The sequence below is a fragment of the Megalops cyprinoides genome, chromosome 4 (assembly GCF_013368585.1).
Source record: "Megalops cyprinoides isolate fMegCyp1 chromosome 4, fMegCyp1.pri, whole genome shotgun sequence".
In the NCBI taxonomy this organism is placed as follows: Eukaryota; Metazoa; Chordata; class Actinopteri; order Elopiformes; family Megalopidae; genus Megalops; species Megalops cyprinoides.
Window position 1 is genome coordinate 16,166,616 of NC_050586.1, and position 27,928 is coordinate 16,194,543.

At 42.8% G+C, this 27,928-nt stretch overlaps 3 protein-coding genes across 3 annotated transcripts; 2 read left to right on the plus strand and 1 right to left on the minus strand.

Annotated features, from left to right (window-relative positions):
- The first annotated feature begins 2,273 nt into the window (after positions 1 to 2,273).
- ficd (FIC domain protein adenylyltransferase) lies at positions 2,274 to 5,840 on the plus strand. Its single transcript, XM_036527191.1, has 3 exons — positions 2,274 to 2,427; positions 3,039 to 3,397; positions 3,643 to 5,840. The coding sequence occupies exons 2-3, from the start codon at positions 3,133 to 3,135 to the stop codon at positions 4,719 to 4,721; spliced, it is 1,344 nt and encodes a 447-aa protein (XP_036383084.1). The 5' UTR covers positions 2,274 to 2,427; positions 3,039 to 3,132; the 3' UTR covers positions 4,722 to 5,840.
- Positions 5,841 to 6,401: 561 nt separating this feature from the next.
- On the minus strand, positions 6,402 to 20,698 carry sart3 (spliceosome associated factor 3, U4/U6 recycling protein). Its single transcript, XM_036527850.1, has 19 exons — positions 20,502 to 20,698; positions 19,481 to 19,607; positions 19,093 to 19,197; positions 18,797 to 18,981; positions 18,216 to 18,318; positions 17,468 to 17,592; positions 16,508 to 16,663; positions 15,435 to 15,573; positions 13,971 to 14,078; positions 13,466 to 13,543; positions 13,272 to 13,330; positions 12,741 to 12,850; positions 12,401 to 12,513; positions 11,324 to 11,400; positions 10,917 to 11,085; positions 9,918 to 10,387; positions 9,640 to 9,792; positions 9,333 to 9,502; positions 6,402 to 9,036 (listed from the first exon to the last, which is right to left on the minus strand). The coding sequence occupies exons 1-19, from the start codon at positions 20,691 to 20,693 to the stop codon at positions 8,826 to 8,828; spliced, it is 2,850 nt and encodes a 949-aa protein (XP_036383743.1). The 5' UTR covers positions 20,694 to 20,698; the 3' UTR covers positions 6,402 to 8,825.
- Positions 20,699 to 22,176: 1,478 nt separating this feature from the next.
- iscu (iron-sulfur cluster assembly enzyme) lies at positions 22,177 to 27,309 on the plus strand. Its single transcript, XM_036527267.1, has 5 exons — positions 22,177 to 22,317; positions 25,406 to 25,519; positions 25,721 to 25,831; positions 26,053 to 26,131; positions 26,456 to 27,309. The coding sequence occupies exons 1-5, from the start codon at positions 22,216 to 22,218 to the stop codon at positions 26,545 to 26,547; spliced, it is 498 nt and encodes a 165-aa protein (XP_036383160.1). The 5' UTR covers positions 22,177 to 22,215; the 3' UTR covers positions 26,548 to 27,309.
- The last annotated feature ends 619 nt before the right edge of the window (positions 27,310 to 27,928 follow it).

Below are 27,928 nucleotides of genomic sequence, written 5' to 3' on the forward strand. Positions count from 1 at the left end.
GAATAAAAAAATAAGCTGACATACTTCAATTCAGCATTGAAACTCAATCTGTGCTTCTCACACCTTTTCCCTCCTGTGTGTGAGGGATCAAAAACATGAAAACAATACAGCATGTTCGCCCTGTATAGAATCAGCCACTCACTCTTCATTACCATCAAAAGAAATAAACTGATCTCCAGTAATTTACCTAAGAATAAGGAAGACCATCTTCTAAAGGCTTTCTTTCTTTCTCTCTCTCACTTTCTTCAGTTCCTCTCAAGATTGGGAGTTTCTATTTTAATGGCAAACATACTTTAAGGATGAAAAACCACCACTCATCAGTGAGGATGAAGAAGAACAAACAATAAAACCTTTTTACACTGTTAATCCACCAGTCAGATGAAATTAAAAATTATGTATGTGTATTTTGGTCATTGGTGATATTGGTCATTACCATTTGGTATTTCAGCACATATTCTGACTGGGCATTTCTAATAATAATGTAAATATAAATATAATGTAAATATAAGCCATCCACCTCACCTATAAGCCATCCACCTCACATTTTACAATTTTACATAAAGTTCCCATAACCACCCTCCCCTCAAATCCCCTATAACGCCCCCCCCCCCCCCCCCCCCCCATGATAACCTCGACCACCACTACTACCATTACCTTCATTCTAACTTTATTGACATGCCATGCTTGACAGCCAATAAGAAGAAAACCTAACAACAACAGAGCTTTCATCTATTTGAATGAAAAAGCCTTCTGAAGTGTGGTTACAACAAGGCTTCCCACCTATTTGTCAATGGTTGGAGGAAAATTGTGGATATTGCTGAAATGTTATATGTGCTGTATCAGTGCCACCATATCATATGCATCTTAATAATATAGCTGTAACATTCTGTAACATTACCTGTTCTTTCATATCAAAGGTTCATTGTTTCCCAGCATCTCTATTTTCAATATATTTACTGCTTCTGTCTTTTGCATAACATGATTGAATAAACTATCACTAATGACTGGATGTACTAAATCCATTTTTTTCACTGAGGTCATGTGTTGGACAGACATTGAAAGTCAGATAATGGTAACACCATTAATTGCCACTAAATTGACAAGGAAATCCATTCAGTGTTTAAGATGAGAAAGAAAATGGCCATATCAAAGTACTGTTTTATATTGGATTTTGGTTCAAATGCACTGTAAATGAAGATGTATTTGTGTAATTAATCTTCAGCTTTGACCATTTAAAACATATTCAGAGAGGTGGTGGCTGAAAAATGGAGTTACAAATTACAGAGTGTGCAAAAAATTAAAATGGAAACTTAAAAAGAGATTTTTAGGACACATTTTTAAAAATATTATTGAATGTTACCTGAGTTGTGATGGAGGCCAGTAAGATTGAAACGCTACATTTTTTATAAGTTGTGTTAACGTTCACTTTACCAGGACCCCCTAAGAGTTCCACTTTGGTCCAGCTGGTGGAGAGGGTGACAAACTTCTGTTTTATGGAAAAAAATAACCACATAGTTGCACTTAACAGCTCAATTTTCAGCTGGGTGACCCCTGTCTGTCACACATCTCCCTGCTGATTGGATCGAAACAGTGATTCACATGACGCTGCGTACTTGACTGCTCCTTTTTTTATAGTGCTACATATTATGCATGTATATCAGTAGTTGTGTTTGTGCTTCTACACAGACGAGTATGTTTAACATTTCAACTGGTGCTTAGTATAAAATATGTAGGCTGTGGCGTGTACGTTTTAAAAGAAAGTAATACCATTAAGTACAAGCAATGCCAAGTTGTATGTAATTTATACAAATGTATAAAATAAAGCTTGTTAAAAAAGGCATGTGATGTCTTTTAAAAACTTTGACACTATAACATCTGACACTTCCGACAATATATAGCAGTTTGACCCTTTGAATACTTCCTCTAACAGAACATTTCCGAATGTCTGTCTGGTCACTTTAAATGCTGCTTACAGTGGTATCTGCTCAGCCTCATTTTATTGGTTTTCATACCTTGTGGTTACGCTAAGAACACACACTAACCAGAAGCTTGATGCATCCGGATAACATAAAGATCAGTGGATTTGTGTAGCGCTTTCTGCGACCGTGCACGAGAAGAGGGCGCGTCCAATCGCATAACACTACGAACCGGTTTCTCTGTTGCTCCTTAGTCGTGTATTTTAACTACTGAGCCAATCACAATTAACGTACATCATAGGACTGACCAATCATATTTAGCAATACAAGGTTGTCATTTTCGTACACAGAGTGACAACTAAGCTGTTGGTTAGATTCAGAAGTTGCACTGCAATATCTGAGAGATACGACACATATTACATCATTGAATGGAAATGTCGCACAAATATTGAGAAGATAAGTAACACCACAGTCCTCTCATACCGACCGAGTAATTATACAGATTTTACAGGTAAGGTTTTGTTGATGGTTTGGTAATGTGACAAAATATATCCATCTTAGCTAACCTTAGCTACCGTTACTTAACTAGCTAGCTAACCTTTAAATTTTAAATAGCTAACCTAGTTCACTGTCATTGTTGGATATTCTAATTCGATAGCCTTTCACGATTGCCATAGTAATAACGACAATGTGTCTGATACAAACTGTTGTATCAGTCAGGTAAAATCATGATAAGGAAACAGCTACGAGGCAAGCTGTCTTAAAATCTGGTTAGCTGGCTTGTTGGCTGAAAGAAATTAATGTGGACAGCTATCTAGATATATTTAGCAAACACAGCTAGCTAACTTACAGCTGAGAAAAGCGTAAGCAATGTCATGTGAGCAATTGTGTGACGTTATGACATGGCAGAATGTGTATTAGGGATACTGCTCTCTGAAGCTAGTTAAGTAGTCCACTACTTTCATTATAAAGGAGAAGGACTTTCATGATTTCGGGGCAGTTTGGTTTAGTGGTTTCGCCTTTCAGTGCGTTAACGTCAGTATTTTTAATTGTGAAGGTGGGCGTACCTTGGTATTTAAAGTGTGTGATGTGATATAATAAATGATTTTTTTGTCTGATCAGGTTTTTACAGCTCCACTTCCTGTAGTCCTGCTCAGAGAGACAGGTGGGACCTGATGTTAGACATGTCGCCTGAGGAAGGGGGAGGCAGTTCCTGATGGCGGCGGTGGCGTTGCGCTATGTCAGCGGCCGTCTCCTTTGCGGCTGGGGCCCTTTGCTCTGCCTGGTGCTGGGCTCTCTGGTTGCTTTGCTGTTGCCCTTGGTGGGAGTCGAGGAGCAATGCTGCGCCTCCCTCAGAGGCCTGGCCCTTTTGCGGTGCTATCTGTGGGGCAGCGCCCTCCGCTCCGCGGTTCACTCCACCAGCCTCACCGTCCCCTACACGGCTTTCGACCTTCTGCCCCTTAAGCCCAAGCCTAATGCAGGTGAGGCTACCAGAGCTATGGAAGTAATGTGGCAGTTTTGATCAGTGATCCATTTTTGAAAAAGTGATTGAATAAATGTTCCTAAAGTTTTATGGTTATTGCCCTGTGTGATAATTGTTCAAAATTCAATATCAGGAATTGTTAAAACGGGGAATGGGTTTTAATGAAAATCATGACTAGATAAATAATAATATAAATGTTACCTTTGGATTTTGATGCAATTCTTATATTTATTTCTTCACCAGAGCACAAGTTGGAGGCCAAAGCAGCCCTGCAGCAGGCTCTCGAGATGAAGAAACAGGGTAAGAGGGAGAAGGCGCACAAGCTGCTAGTGCATGCACTCAACATGAACCCCGACTTTGTGGAGGCCCTGACGGAGCTGGGAACCATCCTGGAGGAAGAGAAGGATGTCATCCAGGCGGACCACCTATACACCAAGGCCCTGGCTATTTCCCCCTGCAACGAGAAGGCCCTGGTGAACCGGGACCGCACCCTGCCTCTGGTGGAGGAGATTGACCAGCGACACTTCAGCGTCATCGATGGCAAAGTGCGCCGGCTCATGTCCATCCCCAAGGGCAACTCCGCCCTGAAGCGGGTGATGGAGGAGACCTACTACCACCACATCTACCACACGGTGGCCATTGAGGGCAACACCCTGACGCTGTCAGAGATCCGGCACATCATCGAGACGCGCTACGCTGTGCCAGGCAAGAGTCTGCAGGAGCAGAACGAGGTGATCGGGGTGGACGCCGCCATGAAGTACATCAACACCACCCTGCTGTCCCGCATCGGCTCCTTCACCATTGGCGACATCTTGGAGATCCATCGCCGCGTCCTGGGCCATGTGGACCCCGTGGAGGGTGGCCGGCTGAGGACAAACCAGGTGTTCGTGGGCCACCACATCCCACCCCACCCTCAGGACCTGGACAGGCACATGCAGGAGCTGGTGCAGTGGCTCAACTCAGAGGAGGCCCTCAACCTCCACCCGGTGGAGTTTGCTGCCCTGGCCCACTACAAGCTGGTGTATGTGCACCCCTTTGTGGACGGCAACGGCAGGACGTCCCGGCTGCTGATGAACCTGATCCTCATGCAGGCAGGCTACCCGCCCATCACCATCCGCAAGGAGCAGCGCGCCGAGTACTACAACACCCTGGACACGGCCAACGAGGGGGACGTGCGACCCTTCATCCGCTTCATTGCTAAGTGCACGGAGATCACCCTGGACACCCTGCTGATCGCCACAACGGAGCACGCCGTGGGCCTGCCCGAGGCCAGCCACCAGCCATGCCCTGACTGCAAGCAGACCATCCCCATTCACAACTGAGGGTCCAAACACATACATGCGCACAACTATCTCCTATTTCCCAGCTCTTGTGATTTCTTGACTTGCGTTGAGTTCCCATTTTTCTACTGTCATTGCAGCGGAATGAATGCATGGATGTTAACATTCCACACTGATTTCACTCGGTCCGACAAATTGCCAACGTAATGTGAATTTTTCCATAAATTTCAAAGGTCGATGAGTGACCCATGAACAACTGACTGTCATCTTGATACGGTAATTAACTCTGCCTGTCTGCTGTGCATATATTAATAGGGTGTAGTCATGTGTGAAGGGGGATTTTGTAATGAGGTTTGATTTGGTTACTAACAATTTTATGGAATTAGTTGTTGTGATTACTCACAAAGTGAGAACAGCTCTGCATACAGTGTCAAATTCTGGGGGATAAATCTGTTCATTTTTGTAAAGGTAATTTTTTTTTATGAAAATGACTAAGCATGAAATATTAGATGACAGTATGGGAAAAGATGTACATTTAAGAAGGTGTTCTTTGTAAGGTAGCTTTTAAAGACATGTCACTCCTTGTAATACCTCTTATCATCATTTTGGAATATTGGTGCCAAGTGACTCAAGGCTGTTAAATGAAAGGCACATAACATGTACTTGCATAGCTAAGGGAGGATTTCTTCCTTTTGTCTAAATTCGGCTCATTCGATCAGACATCTGCAGCCCCTTACTTTTACAGCGATAAGCTGAATCTAGTAAGGGTGCTCTGGTGTGATCCTGATCTAATCTGTGTTCCTCCTGGTCCTGGGAATGCCATTGTATCCTAATGGCCTTCAAACCAGCTTTGGTTTTCATTGTTGTGCCACATTACTCCCTTCAATTATGGTCTGTGATTAACACTGGTAAGCACTTTCATAACTATTTAAAAGGGGTCATCTTATTTATTTTATTACAAAATAAAACTATTTTATTAGCATTTCTCCCAGGTTTGTCACCGGTGTTTTTTGATCCCATGGTACTACTTTTTTAGCTATCTAATCAAGCATATTCAGAGTTACCCTTGGTTGGAAAGTAAAAATGTCTTGGAAAGGAAATCAAATGGAAAAACTTTGTTATTCATAAGTCATGTTGCTAACATGGACATATAGCCACTATCTCGCATAGATAAGCAAGCAGCAGTCAATATTGCCTGCTAACAAAAATAGCATGAATCATTGCTAATGGTAGGTAGACCCATCTCCTTTCAAAAGACGTAAGTTTATGCAATGCATGTCATTTTGGAGTACAGTTTTGCTGACATAACTTGCTAGCTAGATTTGTAACCAGCAGAACATAGTCAGTTCATCACGTCTAATCATTTAAGAAAAGATAACACACTATCTGGCCAATGTGCACAAAGCGCTTAGTCGCATTTGCATTTATGTGAATTAGCCTTTTGCTGTGCTGTGTTTTTGCTTCTGCAGTTTTGGTAACTTAGCATGTCAACAACATGAGTATTTGTCACGACTTTACCTGCTAATTCTGTTCAAAAAGATAATAGTATTACAAGGTACGAAATTTCCACCCCTGGCCCTGCTGTCCTTCTTGGCTCAGGGGCATATGCAAAGCTGTGGGTGAGGTTTAAGGCTTCCAGTTAGCCTTATTTATGGCCCTATGCCAGGCCGTGAAAAACACCATGGAAAAAGCAGGGAGGCTATTAGCCTTATTTCCTGCAACCTCCCATGCCAACAGTGGATGAAGGGCCTCTGCATGATTATGGGTTCCTGGAGAAAACCCTGCATGTTATCAGAGAAGGTGTAAAAAAACACATCCAACTGCATGTATATTTAATTGCTTTTAATGAAGCTTTTTAGGCCTGCAACAAAATAATCACAAGAGATGACAATTCTTTTACAATTTGAGACCAACAACCAAAGGAAAACTCTGGAAAACCTGGAACAAGCAGGAAACAAAAATACACACAGAAAAATGGTCCATGAAAAAGTTGCCACATCAAAAAGTTTTGGTAAATTAAAAAGAATATCCAGTATGCTACAGGGCACTGACATCAACAGATAGCAGATGAACCGACATCTTAAAGAAAAAGAAGCCATTTAAAATCTATACATTTTGAACACCACCTTTTTTATACAGAACATCAGACATACAGGTAGCCGCTTTTTAAAACATCTGTAGTCTCCACTAAAATAGGCCACTGTGGTGATATATAATATATACGTCACTAGATTTTGCAAATTTTGTCCTTTTAAAACATACAAATGCAGTACAAAACTATGGCCAACCACTGGGGGATGTGAACACTGAACACCGGACAAACGTCATTAAAACAACAAAAAGGCTCACTGGTGAAACTAGTACAGAAGACTTATCCTTTTACCTACCTATGCAAACTTTGCAAAGAAAACTACTTCTGACTATTCAGGAAAATAAATACCTTTTTGGTTAAAATACATATTCAATCTATTTTCCCATTCAATTTATTTTCCTATGAAGTTATAACTCAGAATAAAAATGCAATGGGCTGACCAAACCAAGATCCCTGGAAATCATCTCCAGATGTTCTCAGCAGTTTGATCAATTGTACTGAGTAGACATCCTGACACTAACAATTAAAGAGTATAATTTGAATCTGTTTATATATGATACATTGTCTTCTTTATATAGTGAGTATAGTTCTGTACAATCTGAAGAAGGAACAGCACATGGAGGGTTCTCCTCATGATATACAGCTGCATAGATTTTAAAATGGTTGGTTCCAAGAGTGGTGGGGGACCGGGTGAGCGTTTTCAATGCCACATTTCTGCTTCAAAGCACTGCATGCCTCTTGCCTTGTCCCCATCAACTCCTCCAAGAAGTGTCCATTTCACAGTGTTAACTAATCACCCATCCTTTTATGGCTATTATAGAGGACTAAGAGTAAGGCAGGGTTGCTTATGATGTGTCAGCTCTGAATGGTTTTAAAAAGGAACAGCCAGAAGTAAACAGAAAAGAGGCATTCTGGGATTGACTATTAGCCAAGGCTCAGTAGTAATTGTCCCCTGGGAACACACCAATTGTCTTTTCCATTCCTGCTTATTATTATTTTTTTTTCTTAAAACACCCTCAATGTGAGAGATGGTCATCACCAGCCTTTACAAATCAGAAAACTGGGTTTCAATAAAGCCACATACATACACAACTTCAAAACCACCTGCTAATAGTGCCATCGATGAGCAAAGCCATAATATTGTAAAGTTACAGGAGTGCCATAGCTGACAAGTCATGCTTTTCTCACGTTAAATCTGGGACACTTTTCCAAAGGAATTCTACTCAATTTGAAATCTACAGGTGCAAGCACAGGACTTGGCAAAGAGTGAACTTGGGTTATGTCACTGTAAATAAGTTATCTGTACAACAGCGGTTCAGATAGCCTCTGTAAAGCACAAGAATATTCTTTCAAAATGTGTACTGTTGCCTAGAACTGCCAGATGGTCCAAATACTTTGTGTTGTCAGCTGCTCACTCTATGGCACACAGCTCTCACCAGCATGACACTGGCTGAAACAGTTTGAACCTTCTGCTTAAATGCAATCAAGATGTGTGACCTTTTCACGTCCTGGTATATAGTATTTACAATACATTTCTAATAGAACTCAAGCTCTTGCATATACCTTTTAAAACAATAGCAAACATGATTCACAGGTTGTTTTTACATCACATTGAAAAAAAAATCTCAGGCTCCACTAAACCCTTTCTTTCCCGTTCAACAAAAAAGTACACCTTGCTGTGGGTCTCTTAATATATACACAAATATATAGGTCACGGATCACTTACAAAACATATTCTCCACCGCCCCTCCCCACCCCAAATAAAATTAAAAATAAAAAAATGAACTGAGCTTCACTAAAATTCCGTAATTAACTTCCTCAGGCCAACTGATCTGCAAAGGAGGGGCCGATTCTCCCACTTGGAAAACTAAGGAGTAAAACAAACATAATGGAGCCGTGGTTGATTAAGGCTTTCTCTCAAAGAACTGTCAACAAGGATTTACCCAAATATTTACAGAGACATAACAATGTTATTTTTCTCTTCTATTTAAGGACACAAAATGGCTTCCGTAAAAAGGCAGTTATTTCCTGTTGCTCTGCAAAATCTGCTCAGTTTATTTTTTGAGAAGTAGCCTGGCAAAGTCTGCGTTGGACAGGGGCTTGGATTGCGCCTCCAATCCAGATGCTCCTGCTGCAGCTGCCGGCCCGCCCACCGACCCCCCCGACTGGTTCTGCAGGGTCCCGTTCTCTGCCTTAGAATCCGGGGCAGTCTGTCGATGCAGGGACCGAGGGAGTAGGGAGAGCTGTGTGCGTCCCTTTCCTCTCCTGAGAACACAGGAGGAACAGACGAGCTGTCAAGCCAAAAAGCTCCTAGGTTTGTCACTGGAGCAGCAGCAGCTAACCCAGCATCAACATAGCACTCTGGTAGCATTCTGGTAATTAAGCACAAATCCATGCAGTTCCTGGCGCCTCAATGTAGCAGTAACCATGACAGACCACCACCAAGCACACAACAAAGTTGGAGCAAACCAACCAGACCTAACCTGCACTGACACTTCTCACTTCTCACCTTATGATTCACTTTTTTAAGGGACTGTTGACCCCCTGGCTGTAGTACTTACGCGCCATATAGCTGGCGAGGCATCATCTGGCCAGGTTTGTCCGCCACGTTCCTGCGGGGCGGGTTGCTGATGGCCACTGTCAGAGTGTGCTCCTGGAGCACCATCCCGTCCATCTTCAGCACTGCGTGGGAGGCCTGGGCCTCGTCCTCATACTCCACGTACGCCAAGCCCTGTACAAAACATGGCAACCGCTTCAGACAGGGCTGCTCTGCCTACATGCATGGCATCACCGTTCCGGATTCTCCTTGCCAGGTCAGCGGTTTCCTGACCTAAGAAATTTTCCTAAGTGCTAAACAAAGGACCTCACCTTGGGCTTCCCAGAGCGGTTCGTGACCAGACGGATGTCCTTGACCGTACCGTGCTCTTTGCACAGGTTCTCCAGCTGCTCCTTGGTGCAGGAGTATGGCAAACCCGAGATGAAGATCTTGTGTTTCTCCAGAGACGTGCTATATTTGAAAACCTGCACAAGAAGCAGATACAAAAATTGAGAAACAAATCCGACAACTTGCCAACCAAGCTGGGCCACCGTGCTCTCCTACTGTGAAAGAAAGCCGTCGGTGTCCCCTGCTCTGGCCGCCGGCTCACCTTGAAATCTGGGTTCTTATTTTTGTCCACGCACGGAGAAACGAACACGGGCCTGCTGTCAATTTCCTGGCGGTCCAGCTTCAAGGCCTCGGCCACCGACCTCTGCTCCTCAAACTGCACGTAGCAGTAGCCCCTGAAGGTGCCCCTGGAGGTGTAGATGGGTCGGATCTGCTGGATGGGGCCACAGCCCTGGAACAAGTCCCGCAGCTTCGTCTCCGGGTCCTCCAAGGTGAAGGCCAGGTTGCTGACGAAGACGCTCATGCTGTTGTTGCGCTTGTCCATGGTGGCGTCCTGGACCTTGCGCGCCTCGGCTGCCACCACCCGGCCCTTCTTGGCTCCGAGTGCGTCTGCCTTCTTGGTTGCGGGGCCTTTCCGGCCAAACAGTCCGCTTTCGGTCTCCATGAAGTCCTCGGTGCCCAGACCACTGAAGCCGGGGTCACCGTCCCCTTTAAGCCTTTTTGTGGGCTGTTCTGAAATCACAAATTAAAGAGCTACTTTACTTTTGTGATGTGGACAGACCCATTTCTATGCACTGCATGAACATCAGATGTTTATTCTGTGGCAAATACACATATTATTTTCCAAGGTTTTTCTCAAGGGGTTATTGTACTATTGTAAGGAGTCTAGACTATTGTAAAATGCTGTTAACACAGAACTGTCTCAGAACAAGAGGAGAAAGAAGGGGTAGTGATTTACATGAAACAGTGGGAATGAAGAGCAGGGAAAGTCCCTAATCTTATTACCCCCTATGTCAATATTCAATTACTTATGCGTTGCCCACACTTTCCAGACTGTCAATCTTTGCTCGCAGTGCTGTTGAAGACTGCAATTCAAAACCACACTTCCCAGAGCATAAAAAATGGATTAAAATACAACTAATCACGAATGGAAGGTGACACCTATTCACATTCTTGCTGTAAAAAGAATTTTACAAACATATGACCATAGTGGTGAATAAATTCTAAGTTTAGACAGTGTAAGGTCATTGAGCATTCCTACCCGACTCATCCCCCCACTCATCCTCTTCGTCCTCCTCTTCCTCAACCTTCCTCTTCTCTCCAGCCTTCTTCTGTGTTTTCTTTTGGGCCTTCTTCTCTGCCTTGGCTTTGCGACGCTGCTCTGCCTTCTCCTCCTCTTGCCGGGCCAGCAGTGCCTCCTTCTCGGCCACCTGCAAGGAGAGCAGGAGTTTGAGATGCGTTGGCCCTCCCTCTCACCTTCCTCTTAGCAGCCACTGATCTCTGGTCAGAGAGCAGCCACTGATCTCTGGTCAGAGAGCAGCCACTGATCACTGGTCAGAGAACGGGGTGGAGGGAGCAGCAACGGTTCTGCTCAGCTGTGGAGCACTAGAAAGATCAGCACTGCAAAGGTGAGAGCGGTATGGAATGTAGCCAGACCGACAGACTCACTTTGGCCCTTTGCTCGTTGACCCTGGTCAGGCGAGTCTCCGTCTTCTGCACTGCCGCGTCCCAGTCCTCCAGGGTGCCTGCAGGAGGAGGGTGACCAGTGAGTAACACTGAGAGAGCATTTTGAAATCCAGGGTTTCTCGCAGCTCCATCTAACAACCACCTGAAGAGGAACTACTACAGTGTACACTGCCATGCAATGTGTAGATAAAATATTCTACAATAATGTAAAATACTCTTCCAGAACAGCAGAGCAGTCTTACTGCACTTACACATACAGATGCATACGTCGTAAAGCAGAAATATTTTTCAACATTAATTGTAAGGCTAACTTGTAAAAGCCTTTACATGAATCTGCCTGTTACACCCAGGAGAGACATATGTACCTCGTTTCAATTCAACAAGAATAAATCAAATGGCTCCTCATTCCGCACCTTTGCATATCACTGAGGATTGACTTAAAAAAAAAAAAAAATTGGAATACAAAAATTCACAAAAGCTGTGATTTCAACCATTAGTAATTTCTGCTTAAGGGTCAACTTCAAACTTATGTGTAGTATTGTGAGCACATGAAAGTTCACAAATACATAATTTCATGACTGATTTTGTAGTTTACTATTGTCATTTTTCAAAGCTGATACTTTTTCCTGTTTTCCATTAATTAAACAAATATAGGTTCATACAAAGTGCCATGAAGATCAGCCTCACGTTTCATGTGGACCAGTCACGGTGTTGCACAAAATCCACCAGGGCTGGCAAATTATGTGACCTACTCCCTTCCAATAAACAAACCATAATCATAAATAGCTGGGAAACAATGGCCATCGGTTTCCCAGCTGTGCATGTGGGAGATGAGGTTGAAGAGAAGAAGCCAGAACTGTTTCTAATTACGTAGCAAGGAGCAGCCATTACATCTCACAGTGAAATGCAGAGATGCAATTTAAAATGCGTGCCAAACTAATTTTATACAGGTAGCAGGATGACCAATTACAACAGGTGCCTGTGCGCTGCGGATGCTCTGCCTCATAAATACCAACAGCAGTTGAGTTACATTACACCAGTCACAGAGCTGAAACTCACCCTCCACCCTCTCGAAGGTGAGAAGCACCTCACACACATGCTCAGGGTAGTCCGCCGTGCACTGGACCGCTCTGTGCAACGCCTTCCTGCAGTGAAGAGCATCTCCATACGACCTGTAGAGGAACACACAGCCATTACCACCCATCCTGCTCCTCATACAATCAGCTTCTGGACCAAGGGCCTGTCACAAACTCATGGAAGACCAAGGAGCTCTTCCATGAGCAACATCAAGTGTAACAGTAAATAGCAATAAACCACCAGTTTGGCATCTCATCATGAACAAAGAGATATGAAAGGCAGAAATTACTATGGCGCCATTATTGAGGGAGAACATGATTACCTCTCCAGGTTGTAATACTCCAGCCACATGTTGGCGTATTTGGCGTTCCCTTTCATCATGATGCTATCCCACAATTCACGGGCCTTCTGCATATTCTTGCAATGCAAAGCCTGGTGACAGAAGAAAATATAAATAGTCAGGCGTGACAACTAAAGTGACAACTAAATCACCTGAAGCCATAATGAATGACGTTCTTTGGTTTAATGACCAGAAGGGAGGACAAAAACTGTCAACTACTATCTGGCCATAGTGGTGATACTGAACCCAAATTAAAAACTCCATTGAATTAATACAAAGCCGAACTTTATTATGAAACCAATGGTTAAGACAGTTCTGATGTCAAGATTCATTCTACTGGCCAAACAAATACTTTGGGATATTAAGCATCAATTAGTAATGAGATCTGCACCATAAAACTCACCTGTAATATTAAATCAATTTCAGGCAAATGGGTAAGATCTTTGTGGGAAGGTGAGACATGAATCAATTTATGTACAGATCACACCCCAGATGAGGAGAAGGATAACCCACCTCTATCCTCGCCCAGATTTGCATGATGGTACAAGAAGGGTCTCCACTTTCACTGAATCCTGCAAGGGGCCAGACAACATTGTCAGTGGGTCGTGAAAAGAGAAGACCGTCAGACACAGCATGTCTGCTAAAAACGATGGGATTTCACCCAGCGACAGGCAAACAAGGATTCGAGAGCAAACAGAGCCTCTCACTCTCTTCCACGTCCTGCTTCATGTAGTCCAGTGCCCTAGTGAAGGCTGTCCGCAACTCTTCCAGCTCTCTGCTCGACTCTGCAAGGGAATTTACAGAGATACCGATGATCAGAGCCTTCAGAAATCCAGGTCTAGGGACCCATGAGCAGGTGGCTCAGAGAGCCATAATAATGGAGGTACAGACTTGAGTGGTGTATGGATACAATATGAGGGAAAGCCATTTTAGACAGTAGAGAGATTATGAATATATTAATTATCCATTATGAACCAAGACAGGACTTTAAATTTTTATTTACTACATATGACTCAATTTTATTTTGCATTATAGGTTGAATGTTGTGTTACGTTCTACTTCCACAGACCTCTGGCTTTTATTTACGAATATCTGGAATGATTTTACTCAATGCATTAAGGGGAAAGCTCATGAAAGTATGACCACTTGCATCAGATGCAGTGCAGGACCAGTGGGGGTGAGGTTCGTCACACGATTGAGAGGCGTTCTCACCTTTGCTGAAATCGACACGCCTCCTCAAGTAGTCCAGGTACGCTTGCCAAATTTCCACATAATCAGTCGCCTGGATGAATCCAGCATTCAGGGCCTTCTCAAAGATTTCTGAGTAAAAAAATTCAGGTTTCAGCGAAAGCCTACAGGTGATGTAATTTACAATTACTGCTTACACAAAAAAATGCCAAGGTTAATTCCATTACTGGTCAAAGCTGACAGTTTACTCAGAATATTAAGTTTTGGTTTTTACTATTAACTGTTAAACTTGATAGAAAAAAACTGGGCAAATCACTTTCATAATTGTTCTTCTTAAAGCAGTGACAGACTCAACATGAGTGTCACCCTAGTGCACATTTTACATCCACACACAGCTACATGTTACATTCAAGTCTTCTTTTTGGAAGCAACAGTCCTCCTCCTTTCTAATCAATAACCATGACTCTCTAATATCTTGTGTAAGGACATATTGGCCCAATGTTGTGGGCTGACCACAAGCAGCAGGTTGGGTTACCGCGTTCCACATCACCATATTAACTGCAGTTCAGTTTGCCCAGTAAGCAAAGGCTGCCAAGAGGCGCTGCCTTTCGTTCCAGCACGGAGGAGGTTTTTCCAAACTGTGACTGCTTTAACAAAACATTTGACTGAAAATGTTTGTGCGGCTGCAGCTTTGTCACTCCCTGGAAGTCGATTCTTGAATCCAGTCAAAATTCATACTGACAAGCCCGTACATTAGGACATGAGGCCCCCCCCACTTCTAAAGGTGCCTTTTATTTAAAAAAAAAAAAAAAAAAGTCAACTTGGATCAGTTATATAGTTATTACAGCATGATGCAAGGCAAAAATATGTATTAATAAACTAATTCAGCCCACTTTGCCAACATCTTTTGTTTGGATATCTGGTTATCCCAAGGTTTTTCTATAACAACATCTAAGACCAGAATGCATGCATAAAATCAAACTGGGAACTCTCCTAAACCTTTATAACCAAAGCAGGGACAGACTCAACATGAGTGTCACCCTAGTGCATATTTCACATCCACACAAAAGGAAAGGAATATTGTGAATATTTAAAACCACACATCCAATCTTTCTGCAGTGCGGCAATGTGACACAAGGGGAAAAAGCAAGTTAAGTGCATGCCCTCTGGGGACAGACATCAACACATTTAATGGGGCTAACAAAGGTTCTCATAATAATTACTACTATAAATATTATTATAACTGCCACTGACAGTGTCTGTAATGTTTGCCGTCTAGCTAAAGGTTTTAAGATGGATGTGCCAACACACAGGGTCCGGCAGCATTGTACAGTAGACAACCTTACCTCACACAGCTTTCATGTCCTTCAGTATCTCATATATAAGCAATACTATGACACCTGCTCTACAGTGTAATGCACCCGAGATGAACGTACTTGTGCTCATATTCTAACCAGAATCCAGCACTGCAGCCTCTGCATACCGTACCTGAAACAGTCTGGTGCTCTGCTCCATGCCTCTCCAGGGCCAGCAAGTAGCTCTTCCACAAGCCCATCGTCCAGGGACAGTTCCTCACCGCACGGTCGTGAGAGGTCAGAACCAGGTCTTTGATCTTCAGCTGACGATCCTGTTGCACCAGAGAAGGAACGTGGTCAGGAGGTCCTGCTGGAACTTGTCAGAGCAGTAAGAACACATCTGGCAACGTTTGGAGAACGTTGTACGAGCATTTAAGCGCTGCCAGCACTGAAGCCAACATTTTAGCTGTCTAGCCATCCTCAAGTGCAATATATGTGGCGTTACAGACCACGCACTGAACATTTCAGGAAAAAAGGAGATTAAATTAATGGTGGACATCCATACCTTTATGAATCATATGTTCAGAGAGATTCGTTCTCACAACAAAAGCTTGGTGTAGCGGGCTGCACATGTAATTTTTTGAAATTCAAGATCACCACCTAATTTAATTAGGTAATGGTGTAATGCATTTGGTAATTCAATCAAATCAAGCTTCCTTTAGTTTAATCCCTTTTTTCTAACCAGCATTTCTTGCTTCATGTAAATTGTGCCTTTGTTGCACACAGACTCCACTATATTATGCTGGGGAAGAGCATGGGAATATGATCTGGCCCAGTTTCAGTTCTAATCTTAAAAGACGTACTTCCAGTTCAACCAAGCGTACAAAAATTAAGATAGGTCCAGTCTGGTTCAGATGTAATTATTCAAACCCAAGATGACCGCAATTATGGAAGCAACCATCCACCATCAGAGCCCTGGATTTCTTTTTAATTATGGCTGCAGTCCAATTTAATTAAAAGGTTTTCCATCATATTTGCAGGAAACGAAGCCTCAGATGCATTCTCTGACGTTGCCATGTGGTCATATATTTTTTTTTCCTTGGTTTCAGTGGTTAAAATTGAAATTTCATTACCTTCTTATTAAAACGACATAAATCCCATGAATAAATTTCAGGAAGGAAAGTGCTGAAGATGGCCTGTTGTACGGTTTCTGAATCCCGTGGGTTATTCTGTTAAGCCTGCATCTGTGCTAAGGTAGGTTCTCACCAGGTACTTGGTGTATTTGGCCCACATGTCTGGCACCAGGCAGTTCTCAGCCAATGCTCGTTCAAAGATGATCTGGATCCGGGCAGGATCTCCTTCCTGCAGCTCATAATCAATGTAGGCCTGATACTCTGCTAGTTTAGGAGGCTCAGCAACCAGCTGTAACACAACCAAACATAGGTTATACAAATCAAGTCTCAAAAGGTTACGTCCATATGTTTACTTACATGAAGTGTGCACTCTAATGTATTTGTATATGGATATCAGCTTACACACCATCAGTGTGTAAAACAGATAAAATGTTGAGAGTTGCGAGTATATATAGTTGTAGTGAAATTGATAAAACATTAGTGTTATGTTCAGTTCACATAACCGCAAATGTGGACATAATTAACACAAAACTGACAAAATAACCACACAAATGAAAAACAGTACATAAGAATTTTTCCATTAAGTCTATAGAATAGTGATAACATCCATTCATTACTACTAAATGAAGCTCAGCATTTTCTAATTTCCTATACAGAACATTATGATAAGGTAATATGTATAATCTCAAAGGAACAGAAATTCTACTTGATACCAATACCTATTAGACTCATATTTAACTGCCAATGATAAATAACAAAAAAACAGTTCTGTTTCAGAGAATTGTGTGAATCTTATCAAATACTGAATACATCGCAACACTTCATGCTTTTCCAAAATTCTAATACTCTGGGCAGTGCCCAGAAGATGTTATGAAGGCAGCCATTCCAACTGCAAGGTGTGAGCCTTTTTTTGCCTGTACAAGGTTCAAAGGAAGGGTGTCCAGACAGACTACAGAAGAAAGGATGACAGTAAACTGATTTAATAGCTTATTGCCAGTTCAAAGGCCTGGACTTGCTTGGACACCTTCACACTGCCACTCTGTCACTGACTCTGTGCCAAGATATCAGAAGAGATTAAAGTGGCGGTCACTACCAGAGCCTCCTCAAATGGCTTGCACTTCTCCATCTGCTGCAGGGCTTTCTTGAACTGCTGGGTGATGGACTCTGAGATGCCCCTCTCCGACCACTCCTCATACTCTGCATATGCTGCCTCCATATCTGCAACAATACACAATATTCATCACTTCCATGTGCTCCGTTCATTGTTCCATCACTCTTCTGTTTCATTTGTGTGACTGGCAAACTAAAATGGTCCTTGAGACACACAAATGTTTCTAAGGCAAAAACGCAGCAAGAGAGCAAGATGAGGAGCTAAGGAGGAAATTGGGGAGGTTTATTTTGAAAACTTGTGTCTGAAGCGCAGGAAATGGGTTTGGCAGGCTCAGAGAAGCCTCAGGTGGACAGTAAGCCGGATCACAAAACCTACACGGTGGTGGACCATCTGTCTGTTTTCTGGGCTGCAGAACAGATCTGGCCAGGGACTTCATATCAGGCCTGGCCAGAGAGCTATGCCAAACCTGATGTTCCCTGAAAATCGTTTCTGCCCTGCCTCTCTAAACAATCAGAGGGTAAGCAAAGCAACGATTCAACACAATGAACAAGAATGCCTGCTCTCGGTTCTGACAATTCAAAGCCTCTCACTAGAAAACAAAAAAGGGAACGCTCTGCACAGAATGACTTTCTGAGTGTCTGCCTGAGCGATGCTATTGACTGTGCCACAGGAGAACCTGCAAAGCTGTTTCTAAAAGCCCCCCCCCCCCCCTTTCAGCAGGCCGCCTTACCCATTAGGGGGATGGCCAGCTGGCGTCGGAACAATGCATGGATGCGCTCAAGCTGAGCGTTCAGTAGCTCCTGCTGCTCACGAGTGGGAACGCTTCCTGGAGGCTGTGCAGAGAGAGGAGAGAGGGGTTGCCAGCTTTCACCACCAAGCAATAACCAAAGGCAGAGAGGCCAAGGACCAAAAAAAGGAAAATAAATAAAACGCAGCAGGATCAGCAATGCCTGTGATCACATATATTGTAAAGAGGCTCCAGGTGTGCGCTCTGTCTGGGGACGCAGCTCAACACCACAGGCTCTTTTCAGATTCAGCCTGTAAATCTCAGTGCAACTCGGCGCTGTACAGGCTACACACATTTTAACACACCCCCACTCTCTATCTCTACTAATTAAAGCATGCCACATTAAATAGGTTTTCCAAGCACATCCTCTTAGAGACAGCAAATACCAAACTAGTCCAACATCTTTTTCAGTGTATTCTACACATCCTTACTTTCTGTTCTTAAAAAGGTGAAATAAAGTGAAACCCCCCCCCCAAAAAAAGACACATTTGCTACACTGTTCGCTGAGACCCTGGTGCTCTCACCTGCATCGTGCTCATGATAGCATTCTCAAACTCCCTGTAGGCCTCCCACACAGCTGCGCCCTTGGTCATGTGCAGCCCAACCGCTGTCAGAGCTCTCTCAAAGATCTTCCGCACCCTTTCGATCCCACCGGGAGTCCCCATGCCCCCAATGGAGTACTGGGCATACTCCAACCAGATCTCGGGACCTATGCGCGTCAAAGGGAAATTTCATATTACACTAATGAGAATCCTAATCCCCTCCCACACACAACAAACACCCTAAATTCATTCAAAAATCAGTGCAGCCCAAGACTCACAGATGTAATCCTTTACAGCTCTCTCGAAGAGATCATTGACTTTGTCCCGGTTGGGCTCCTCCTTGGTCAAACGGATTTCGTCTTTGAGCCAGTCAAGCCAGATCTCTGCAGAGGAGACTAGTCAGTTTTGATGAACAACTGTCGAGAACATCCACTGCCCACATTCTCCCAACAGGTATATTCAGGCTTATCCAAACTCAGGCTTTGCTGTTCATAATACAAATCACCTCAGTACTGAATGAAGTCAGAAATGATTATAATCAGCTAGTCAATGCACGTATAATAACACTGCACAACGGCTGTCTGGGCCCTTGTCCCGGTCCAATTAAGCCTGTTAGACTGACAACATGGGTTGTCAACACATCTAAATTGCTTGTGAGAGGCCAACCTTCCGTGAGCGGGAAAAGCTCGCTCATCTTCTGTCTGGCCCTCCGCAGCCGGAGCAGTTCCCCCTCCTGCCGCAGCAGCTTGATCAGATCCACGTGGCAGTTGTAGTCAAATGCATTGATGGACAGCTGTAAGTCAAGGAGCACATAGGCCGGCCATCAACGACCGCTAAAGGGGTCCATGTGGTCAAACACCTACGATGTGTTTTTGCTTACAAAATGCAGAGTACCACCGGATCAGCAGCGGAAACTTGAGTACGAGTGAGAACAAAGTGATTACTCATTTATCCATCTATCAATAGAATGCAATGAGCAATTATTGTAGCACTGAAGTTACCGCTAAACCTATTTAGATTGGCAGTCGATTTTTCAGTTTTGTAACTACAAAAACGTAATTTGGAAATGTTTAACGTTAGGTTTTAACGCCCACGCCAGAGTGTAGTTTGCTACGTAATTAGCTAACCACCTTGCCTTCGGTATAGTAGGGGATAGCTAACGTGAATCTATCCCGCCGAATAGGCGCGCATCAACCCAAACTTCAACTTCACCGCTTACGCTAGCTTGCAAGCTAAGTGACTGAAAACTTGGAAGAAGTCTTTTACGACTGTACACTCAATCTTGAGAACATATAAATTAACACCCCGCTCATAGTTTGCTTGCTAGCTATGTGAGACAGAATGCGATGCGCTGACTGAAGCTAAGTAGCTAATTAGCTAGCTAGCTGTAGCGCATAGTGAATATATCATTAGCCGATTTAAATCCCAGCCCCAGCTAGAGAGTGTTTAGCCTGCTAGGTTAAGTAGTTAGCGGTACGCTAGGTAGCTACCCACTATAAATTTAGTGTATAAGACACACATGAATTAAATTTTCTAAACGCAAAAGATAATTGCTGATTCGTCAATAACAATTAATGAAGGAGGGAGACAGCCAGCTACCTAGCTTGTTAAATTTCCTAAGCACCCGATGCTGGGCTAGCTATATGAACACATCGCAGCTCCATTCATTCATTAACGCTACTCATACCTGCTCTTCCAAACGCTGGATTTCGGCTTCATTCTCTTTTTCATCGTCAGATGAATCGTCTTCTTCCTCATCAGAATCCTCGACTCCCATTCCCTCCTCCTCATCAGACTCCATTTCTCTCTCGACCCCGGTTGCCGCCTCCTCCTCCATCTCTTGCAACTGCGTCTCCTCTTCGCTCCCCTTTGCCGCCATGTTGGGACTCGATCTGCCTGGTAACAGTGAAGGGTTGTTCAACACAGAGCCTGATTTCAAAGACCTTGAAGGACAAAATACAAAACAAGAAGTGGATCAAAAATATTTCCCCAAATACTTAAATAATAATACATTAGTAATTGCTCGCAACTGGTTTAAATGTAGCTTATATCTTTCGTTTCAGTACAAACAGGTTTAAATTGTCATTCAGGCGTTTCTAAAGTCATTAATACGCAACCGTGTTTGTAAGACACCATGTGATTACAGCATAAGCTCACTTGACGCCATGTTTGTAAGGTGCTACTATATTTAAAGATTTACTACTAATTTTATTGATATGCAGTATGTTTTCTTTGTGTGTGCCTAATGTGGATTTTTCGCATACCTGGGGAATATAAAAACGTTGGCATTAGATATTATATTTTAAGCATGATTTCCATGCTTATAGTTTAATAGTCAATTGGTTACTGTTCCACCAAGTGATAGAAGACCACATTTAATAAATGTATAATGTCTATCTGTATCTAGTAGTGATGCATGGAAGGATGCAAGGTTGCATCGTTATACACAAGGTGGCACTACTTCTGGATTGCACGAACACGGTATACCGTTCAGTTCAGTAACAACGCAACATTCCAAAGACTGCCATTTCATCCCAATTGCGCGCACACACGCACATTTGAACTGATTTCAAATCAGAATGTATGACGTAATATTTCCATAATAGAAAAAAAATCAATTACAAGTGCAAATAAGTAAAAATGATGACAAGTTTGCTTTTACTAGAAAACGTGGCATACTACATGCTAGCTAACACGTTAACCATGTAGCTAAACTGCATATTTGTAAAGTTTGTTTCCTACCATCTACAATTTTTACACGGTTTTGTTATTGCTGCTGTTGTTTTGTATGTTTACGCATGAAGCTTGCCATGAAAGACCTCATATTGTGCATTTATACTGAATAGTATAAAAAACACATTGTCGTTTTTTTCTGAATGACTTTCAGGGCAACATACAGTACACAAATAACAGTGAAACTGTTGGGACAGACTGTGTATGTTTTGTGACCTGAAAATGTTGAGTGAACATTCCCAAACATTAAAATATTATGCATATACTTGACTTACAAGGAAACGTGTTTTCCGTGTCAATGTGGACTACTTTGCAACTGGATTTACTTATTGTTACAACTTGCAGTTCTCAGTAATGTCTGAGTTTCAAAATAACGTCAAATCAGTAAGACTAAAACATTTGGAGCATCAACATATGTACATGCTGTAAATGTCTGTACAACATAAATATTTCAAATTTCTTTGAAAGAAGAGTCTTAAAACTGGGTTGAGATAAACTGAAGGTTTCGATGACCGCTCAAGTAAAGATACCAGAGTGGGTATTTGCTCATGTGCTTTCCTGTTGGTCTTCACGGACGTATTAACGTTACTGTCAGCCCCGCCTCCAAAGTTGAGGAGTTTTATTCGCTTCCACGGCCTTGAGGCTGCAGTGTTTGTGTTACTGTGAACATGGCGGCGGTGGCTGTCAAACGTTGTGTTTCTCCTCTGTTCTTCTTCAGCAGAAGGCTATCTGCACCAGAGATAAAGTTCCAATGCTCATATCATAAAAAGGTAAAGTAGCTAATACTGTAAAACTACAGCTAGGTGGGTAGTTGTGTGGTTTTCCTTCACCCATGTTGTTAAACTAGTTATCTAGCTTTAGCTAGACGCTGTTATGTTTTGATACAGAGGTCAAGTTCTATTGCTTGGGCAGTGTGGTTGCTGTGTCACTAAAGCCAAGATCATTCTAGTAAAGGGACATTCAAGTTGGCTAGCTAGGTAGCTAACGTTGGTGTTTTAAAATCCTTCGCTAGTGTTAGTAGGACATCAGCACTGTTTCAGGGGTATCTGAAGTTAACGATACCATTATGTAACAATCGAAAAGTGTAGCTAGCAGTTTGCAGGATTTTGCTAAAAAGAATGAATATATTCATCCCAAGTATGTTCTGGAGTTATCTACATAACATTAGCTCTTTATGTGGTATACCTTAATGATAATGTGACATTCTGTATTGACAGTTTATTGTGTATGTCCGCGACTAGGCTTGCTAGCTCGCAATACGCATCATGCTGGTAACGCCTTTCGTAATCGTCCAGCACTTGCTAGCATTTCTAGAACACATGTAGCTAGCCTACCTAGCATTTTCAGGGCATATTTAGCCTACCGTTTCGTTTCTAGCGTTGTGTTATACTGTTAAGTTTTTCTCAACACAGATAAATGGTGCTTTACTTGTTCCCATCTTACTCAGTTGTTGAATGCTATCCTGCTAGTTCGTTAGCTAGATAGCTACATATGCCAGACCCATAATTTATGGAATGGAAGACACATGTGTTCCTGGTTTCAGAGCACACTGGTTATGATCACCCATGACCTTTGTATGTGTAGCTGTAATGTATGTCTACTTCTTTTAATTATTTGCAAACATATCTTGCTATCTGTAACCATTACATCTAATTGGTATTACTCATGACCTCTTAACAGTTGCGTGATCATGTTTTCCGCTGGACATTTGTGCAAAGAGGGATTGGTACAAAATGGCAGTTGTTAGGTAAATAGACCGGTGCTGTTGTGCTTTATTTTGTCCTGTGCATATTTCCAACTGCGCAACAGCCACTTGTTTATAATTTTCAACTTGATATGGCCAGTATGGCCAGCTTTGTAGTGAAACCGAAGAACCCAGCCTTTGAAAACCCAGTCATGCGAAACCGAATCAGAAATGGTCATTTTTAATAACCTAGACTGTCTTTGGTTTGCAGTTGTCCGGTGTCACTTGAGGCTGTCAAAGATCTCTTGAGTCCTTGCCACTCTATCACATTTATTCACATCATATTTATCTGGGAGACAGGCCTGCAGTATGACGCTTAAGTAAAAGTAGAGAATTTAAACAATATAAGACCGTGACACTGCTGTGGGTGGGTTCCCACCTCTCAGATTAGAAACGTTTGTTGAAGCAACATTATATCTTGTTATATTCGGTACATTATATGGTTTAGTCAGCTATACTGTAACAGCATAGTGTGTAAATGCCATTGATTCAGTTGCACTCACAATATTCTTAAGTACTTGAGGATATATAAGCACATGATTAGTGCATAAGAAAATCAAATGTAAAGCATTGTGTGCTACTCTGAAATTAGGGACTGTCCATTGTTGGGCACTTGGCAGGATGTCTGGAAAGGAGTTTGTATTTAGCAAACACCGTCATGTGTTTACTGAAGAGGAAGAGAGATTTCAGGTTAATTCACCCTCAAAAGCTGCCAAAGTGTGACCCATGTACACACATGTGCATTCACAATGTTAATATAGCTATGGCCACCAGAAGACAGTTAATCAGTAACTGGATGTGTTGCTTTGGCTGAAATAGGCAAAACAGGGAAAGGCAACTGTTCCAATTTGATAAAGAGTTCAAAAGCTCAAGATGGATGAGATTCCGGGTCACCCAATGGATGAAGATGTTGCATAGGCCATGGCAAATGAGTTCACGTCAATATTCAGGATGAGCAGCTGTGGTTGGATTACAGTGTATCATAATAAGGGTGTTTGCATTAGCATGTTAAGGAGCTTTTACCTGGAAAACCCAGCCTACGGATGTCTCAAAGGCTCAAGGTTTTCAGACCCTGGCTGATCCTCTTTCAGAGGCTGTAAAGATTAATTGGTGACGGGAGAATACACAACAGGCAAGTAAAATCCCTGGTCTCCCTCACCTAGAGCATATGTGGCAGTCTAGGCAAATATGAACAGCATTGAGCCATCTGGGAGAATTTCTAAACGATCATTTAATTAACTCAGCTTCCAAGTAAAAAAAAATCTTGATGGCTATGCTAAGAAAGGGGTATTCATTTGGTTTGTTTTTTGAGGTTTTCTTTCATTGTTTGCTGTTTAAAGACCAGTTCAATCTTCAGAGGACAGTATTCAGTATTCGGGGGGAGTGAACATCCTGAAGATCCTGATGCCTTTAAATCAGTGGTATTCAATATAGAATACATGAATGATGAACTATGGTTCACCCAAAGTGCATTTGTGGGTTACTGTGATTGGAGAGGAAAATAGCTTATCTTCTAGAGTAGCTTCCTTCCTTGGCACTGCTAAGGTGTGTCCAAATATAAAAACAAGAGCTGCTTTGTTTTACGCAGCGAGTATCTCTGCCATGTTTTAATGAAGGAAGACTACTGGAGACATCAAGATTAACCTAGTTTGGTAATCCAGTGCCAGCTGGCAAAAACAGCACCAGCTAAGGCTTTTGGTCTTCTTTGGGAGTCCATTCTGTCTTGATTCATTCATCATTAATTAAATTTTCCTTTCCCAGACAGCTGAGAATGACTCAGCACAGTGGCCTAGAGATCCTTTGGGAGGAAGTCAGAAGGCATTATAGTAGAGAACAGAGGGACACTGTCTCAGCCTTTCATGGCAATTTCACTGGCATAATATTAAAACTTCATTTTGGTACATTTAGTTGATATGGCTAACATTAAAGTAATTATAGTGGCCCAATTTTAGGCGAATTATTGTGGATTAGACGTCTCAAGGTACTGTGTAACAAACTGGTAGGGTTCCTTCCTTTACTATAAAGTGCTTTGAGAACCGTGTAAAGGCTCTATATAAATGTAATCCAACATCATGATCAAACTTTTTTTTTTTTAAATCTCTCCTCCTCTTAAGGTGGTGGACCACTATGAGAACCCCAGGAACGTGGGCTCTCTGGACAAGAACTCGAAGAATGTCGGAACGGGTCTGGTGGGCGCACCGGCCTGCGGAGACGTGATGAAACTGCAAGTATGTTCTCTGGCCGCCTTTCCAGATTTTGATTTATTTACTGCCTGTGTTCTTTTCTGTGTTTGGGATTTCCATTGTTTCGCCCAATTCTTGGGTTGAGTTCCAATGTAACCAAAAAAAAAAAAAAAACCAGCAGAAAGAACGAGGCGCGATCAGATCACAGGATGGGTGTGTGGTGACGTGACTCTTGCTGTTGCACAGATTGAGGTGGATGACAAAGGGAAGATTGTGGATGCCAGGTTCAAGACTTTCGGCTGTGGCTCTGCCATCGCCTCCAGTTCCCTGGCGACGGAGTGGGTCAAGGGCAAATCGGTCAGTGGCTGAATTTCAAAATGTCTTGACTACATATGTATTTTTCCATTACATCATTTTTTTTTTTTTTTTTTTTAAATTTTATTTTATCCCTCTCATTCAGACGGAATTGCATTTGGACACAGTAATGATGTTTTATGAGCAGAGGTCAAGGCTGAATCAGAAAAGTAGCTAATGTCTGATGTCTGTTCTGCACTTGTTTTTGTTTCTTTGGCTCGCAGATTGATGAAGCCTTAAAGATTAAGAACACAGAAATCGCCAAAGAGCTAAGCCTTCCACCTGTCAAGCTTCACTGCTCCAGTACGTGATGTCATTTGATTTCCTTGTTGCCCAGGACAAATTAAGTCAACCTAGATGGAAACTTCTTAAGCACCAATCAATAGTTACAGTTATGATAAGCTACAAGTAATATGCAGTAATATGACAATGACACTAATCATCTTTTAAATTCTGTCTAATGAAACAAATGGCTGAATGTATAATACCTCTAATTCTTACTCGTTCCCTTTACAAGATTTTTGTCTAAAATGCATCAATAATATTTGAACCCATTTGGCCTACTGTGGTCTGTCTTTTTATGAGCTATAATGACCTAATGATCCTCTATTGCTGTGTTTTCTCCAGTGCTTGCTGAAGACGCCATAAAAGCGGCATTGGCGGACTACAGGCTGAAGCAGCAGGACAGTGAGGAGGAGACGGCGAAAGCCAGCAACTAACGGGTTTCTGACGTAGTAACCCAAGTCAACCATATCCCATTCCTCCATCCTCTTAAGTAGTGCAGTCCTCACAAAGGCCAACGTGATGCAGCAGGTTCCTGCACCCTCCCCTGTAGTCGATCAGTCATTTAAACGCACAATGTAACGTAGCTGCTCCTGGGGACGGTGGTGTGAAGCAAAGTCTTGTTAGTCACAGTAAAGACTGCAGGAGTGAGTGTGCCGTTCTGGGTTTGCAATTTTCTTTTTATATTTTCTTTCCCTTTGGGAGATTGGTTTGTGAATGACTGGACATTTGAATAGGGAGATACCGTATTCGGTGAGTGTTTGAAATACATTGTTGGACCCCACACGAAAAACACCAAAGGCTCATAGATAATTTGCATTCGGTCACTGTCACAACATCAGCTGTACAAGTGGTGAGAAAAGCAACCAGTTGTTGAAAATTGTAAATCTTGTTTATTTGCATTGAAAATGTTATTTTGGCATTTCAGTTTTGGGGCTGGCTGGCTGGTTTTAAAACACACATATATAGAAAATAGAATGGCTGTGGAAAAATATGCAGACTTCATTAAAAAACTTTATAAATAATTTATAATTGAGGTACAAGAGTAATTCCAGATGAACAGAAATGGTTTGTTTGCCGCATTTGTGATGCTGTGTGGCTATTGCAGAACTAGATGTGCATGATGTAATCAGTGTATACCCTAGTGGCATCCCAATAAATACCTACTATTAAAATGCAGCAAATAATAAACATCAATCTGATCTGATGTCTTTTGAGGTTGTCTTGTCATTAAGACCATCAAATAAAATCGCATGTCCAGTTTGCCTCAAGAGAGCTGAGCAGGAGCCACTCTCTGGTTCCTGTGTAGTATCTTTTTCAGTACCAGCAGCACCGCTAGCAGCACGAAAGCCACCAGCACGCACAGGACAGCCAGGAGAGCCGTGACTATAGTGGGCTCTGGCAGCCTGACTGGTCCAGGGGCAGTCGCCAGCAGGAAACCAGCCTTGTTCGTGGGGATGACAGGATTGGTCAGCTCGGAGGCTGTGGAATTTCCAGGAGGACGGTGGCTGGTGGAGTTGTCCGTGCACCTGGGGTCCTCCGGGGACCCCTCCGCTGGGATGGTCAGAGTTGGGGAAGAGTGCAGAGACAGGCAGTCCTCATAGCTTAGCTCCTCCAGGGCCAAGTGGGTAGGGGAGAGGCGAGACTGGGGACGCACATGGCTGGCACGTGGGGCTTGGGTACGTTCGTCAGTCGGCGAGGGCTTCCTCTCTGACGCGAGAGTTGAACACCTGGGCAAGCGTCCAGGTGTGGTAGGGCGAGGCTGCACTCCGGCCAGTTTAGCCCTTGTCTCAGCATGCATCCTGTGATTCTGCAGCC

Coding starts and splice junctions, on each gene's coding strand:
- sart3 (XM_036527850.1), bottom strand. CDS start 20,693: ATGGCGGCAAAGGGGAGCGAAGAGGAGACGCAGTTGCAAGAGATGGAG. Junction 16,664..17,467: donor AGCCATTTGAGGAGGCTCTG/GTAGTGACCGCC, acceptor GTTGTGTTACAG/CTGGTTGCTGAGCCTCCTAA. Junction 11,401..12,400: donor CACCTTCGAGAGGGTGGAGG/GTGAGTTTCAGC, acceptor CTCCTCCTGCAG/GCACCCTGGAGGACTGGGAC.
- ficd (XM_036527191.1), top strand. CDS start 3,133: ATGGCGGCGGTGGCGTTGCGCTATGTCAGCGGCCGTCTCCTTTGCGGC. Junction 3,398..3,642: donor TAAGCCCAAGCCTAATGCAG/GTGAGGCTACCA, acceptor TTTCTTCACCAG/AGCACAAGTTGGAGGCCAAA.
- iscu (XM_036527267.1), top strand. CDS start 22,216: ATGGCGGCGGTGGCTGTCAAACGTTGTGTTTCTCCTCTGTTCTTCTTC. Junction 22,318..25,405: donor AATGCTCATATCATAAAAAG/GTAAAGTAGCTA, acceptor CCTCCTCTTAAG/GTGGTGGACCACTATGAGAA. Junction 26,132..26,455: donor TGTCAAGCTTCACTGCTCCA/GTACGTGATGTC, acceptor TGTTTTCTCCAG/TGCTTGCTGAAGACGCCATA.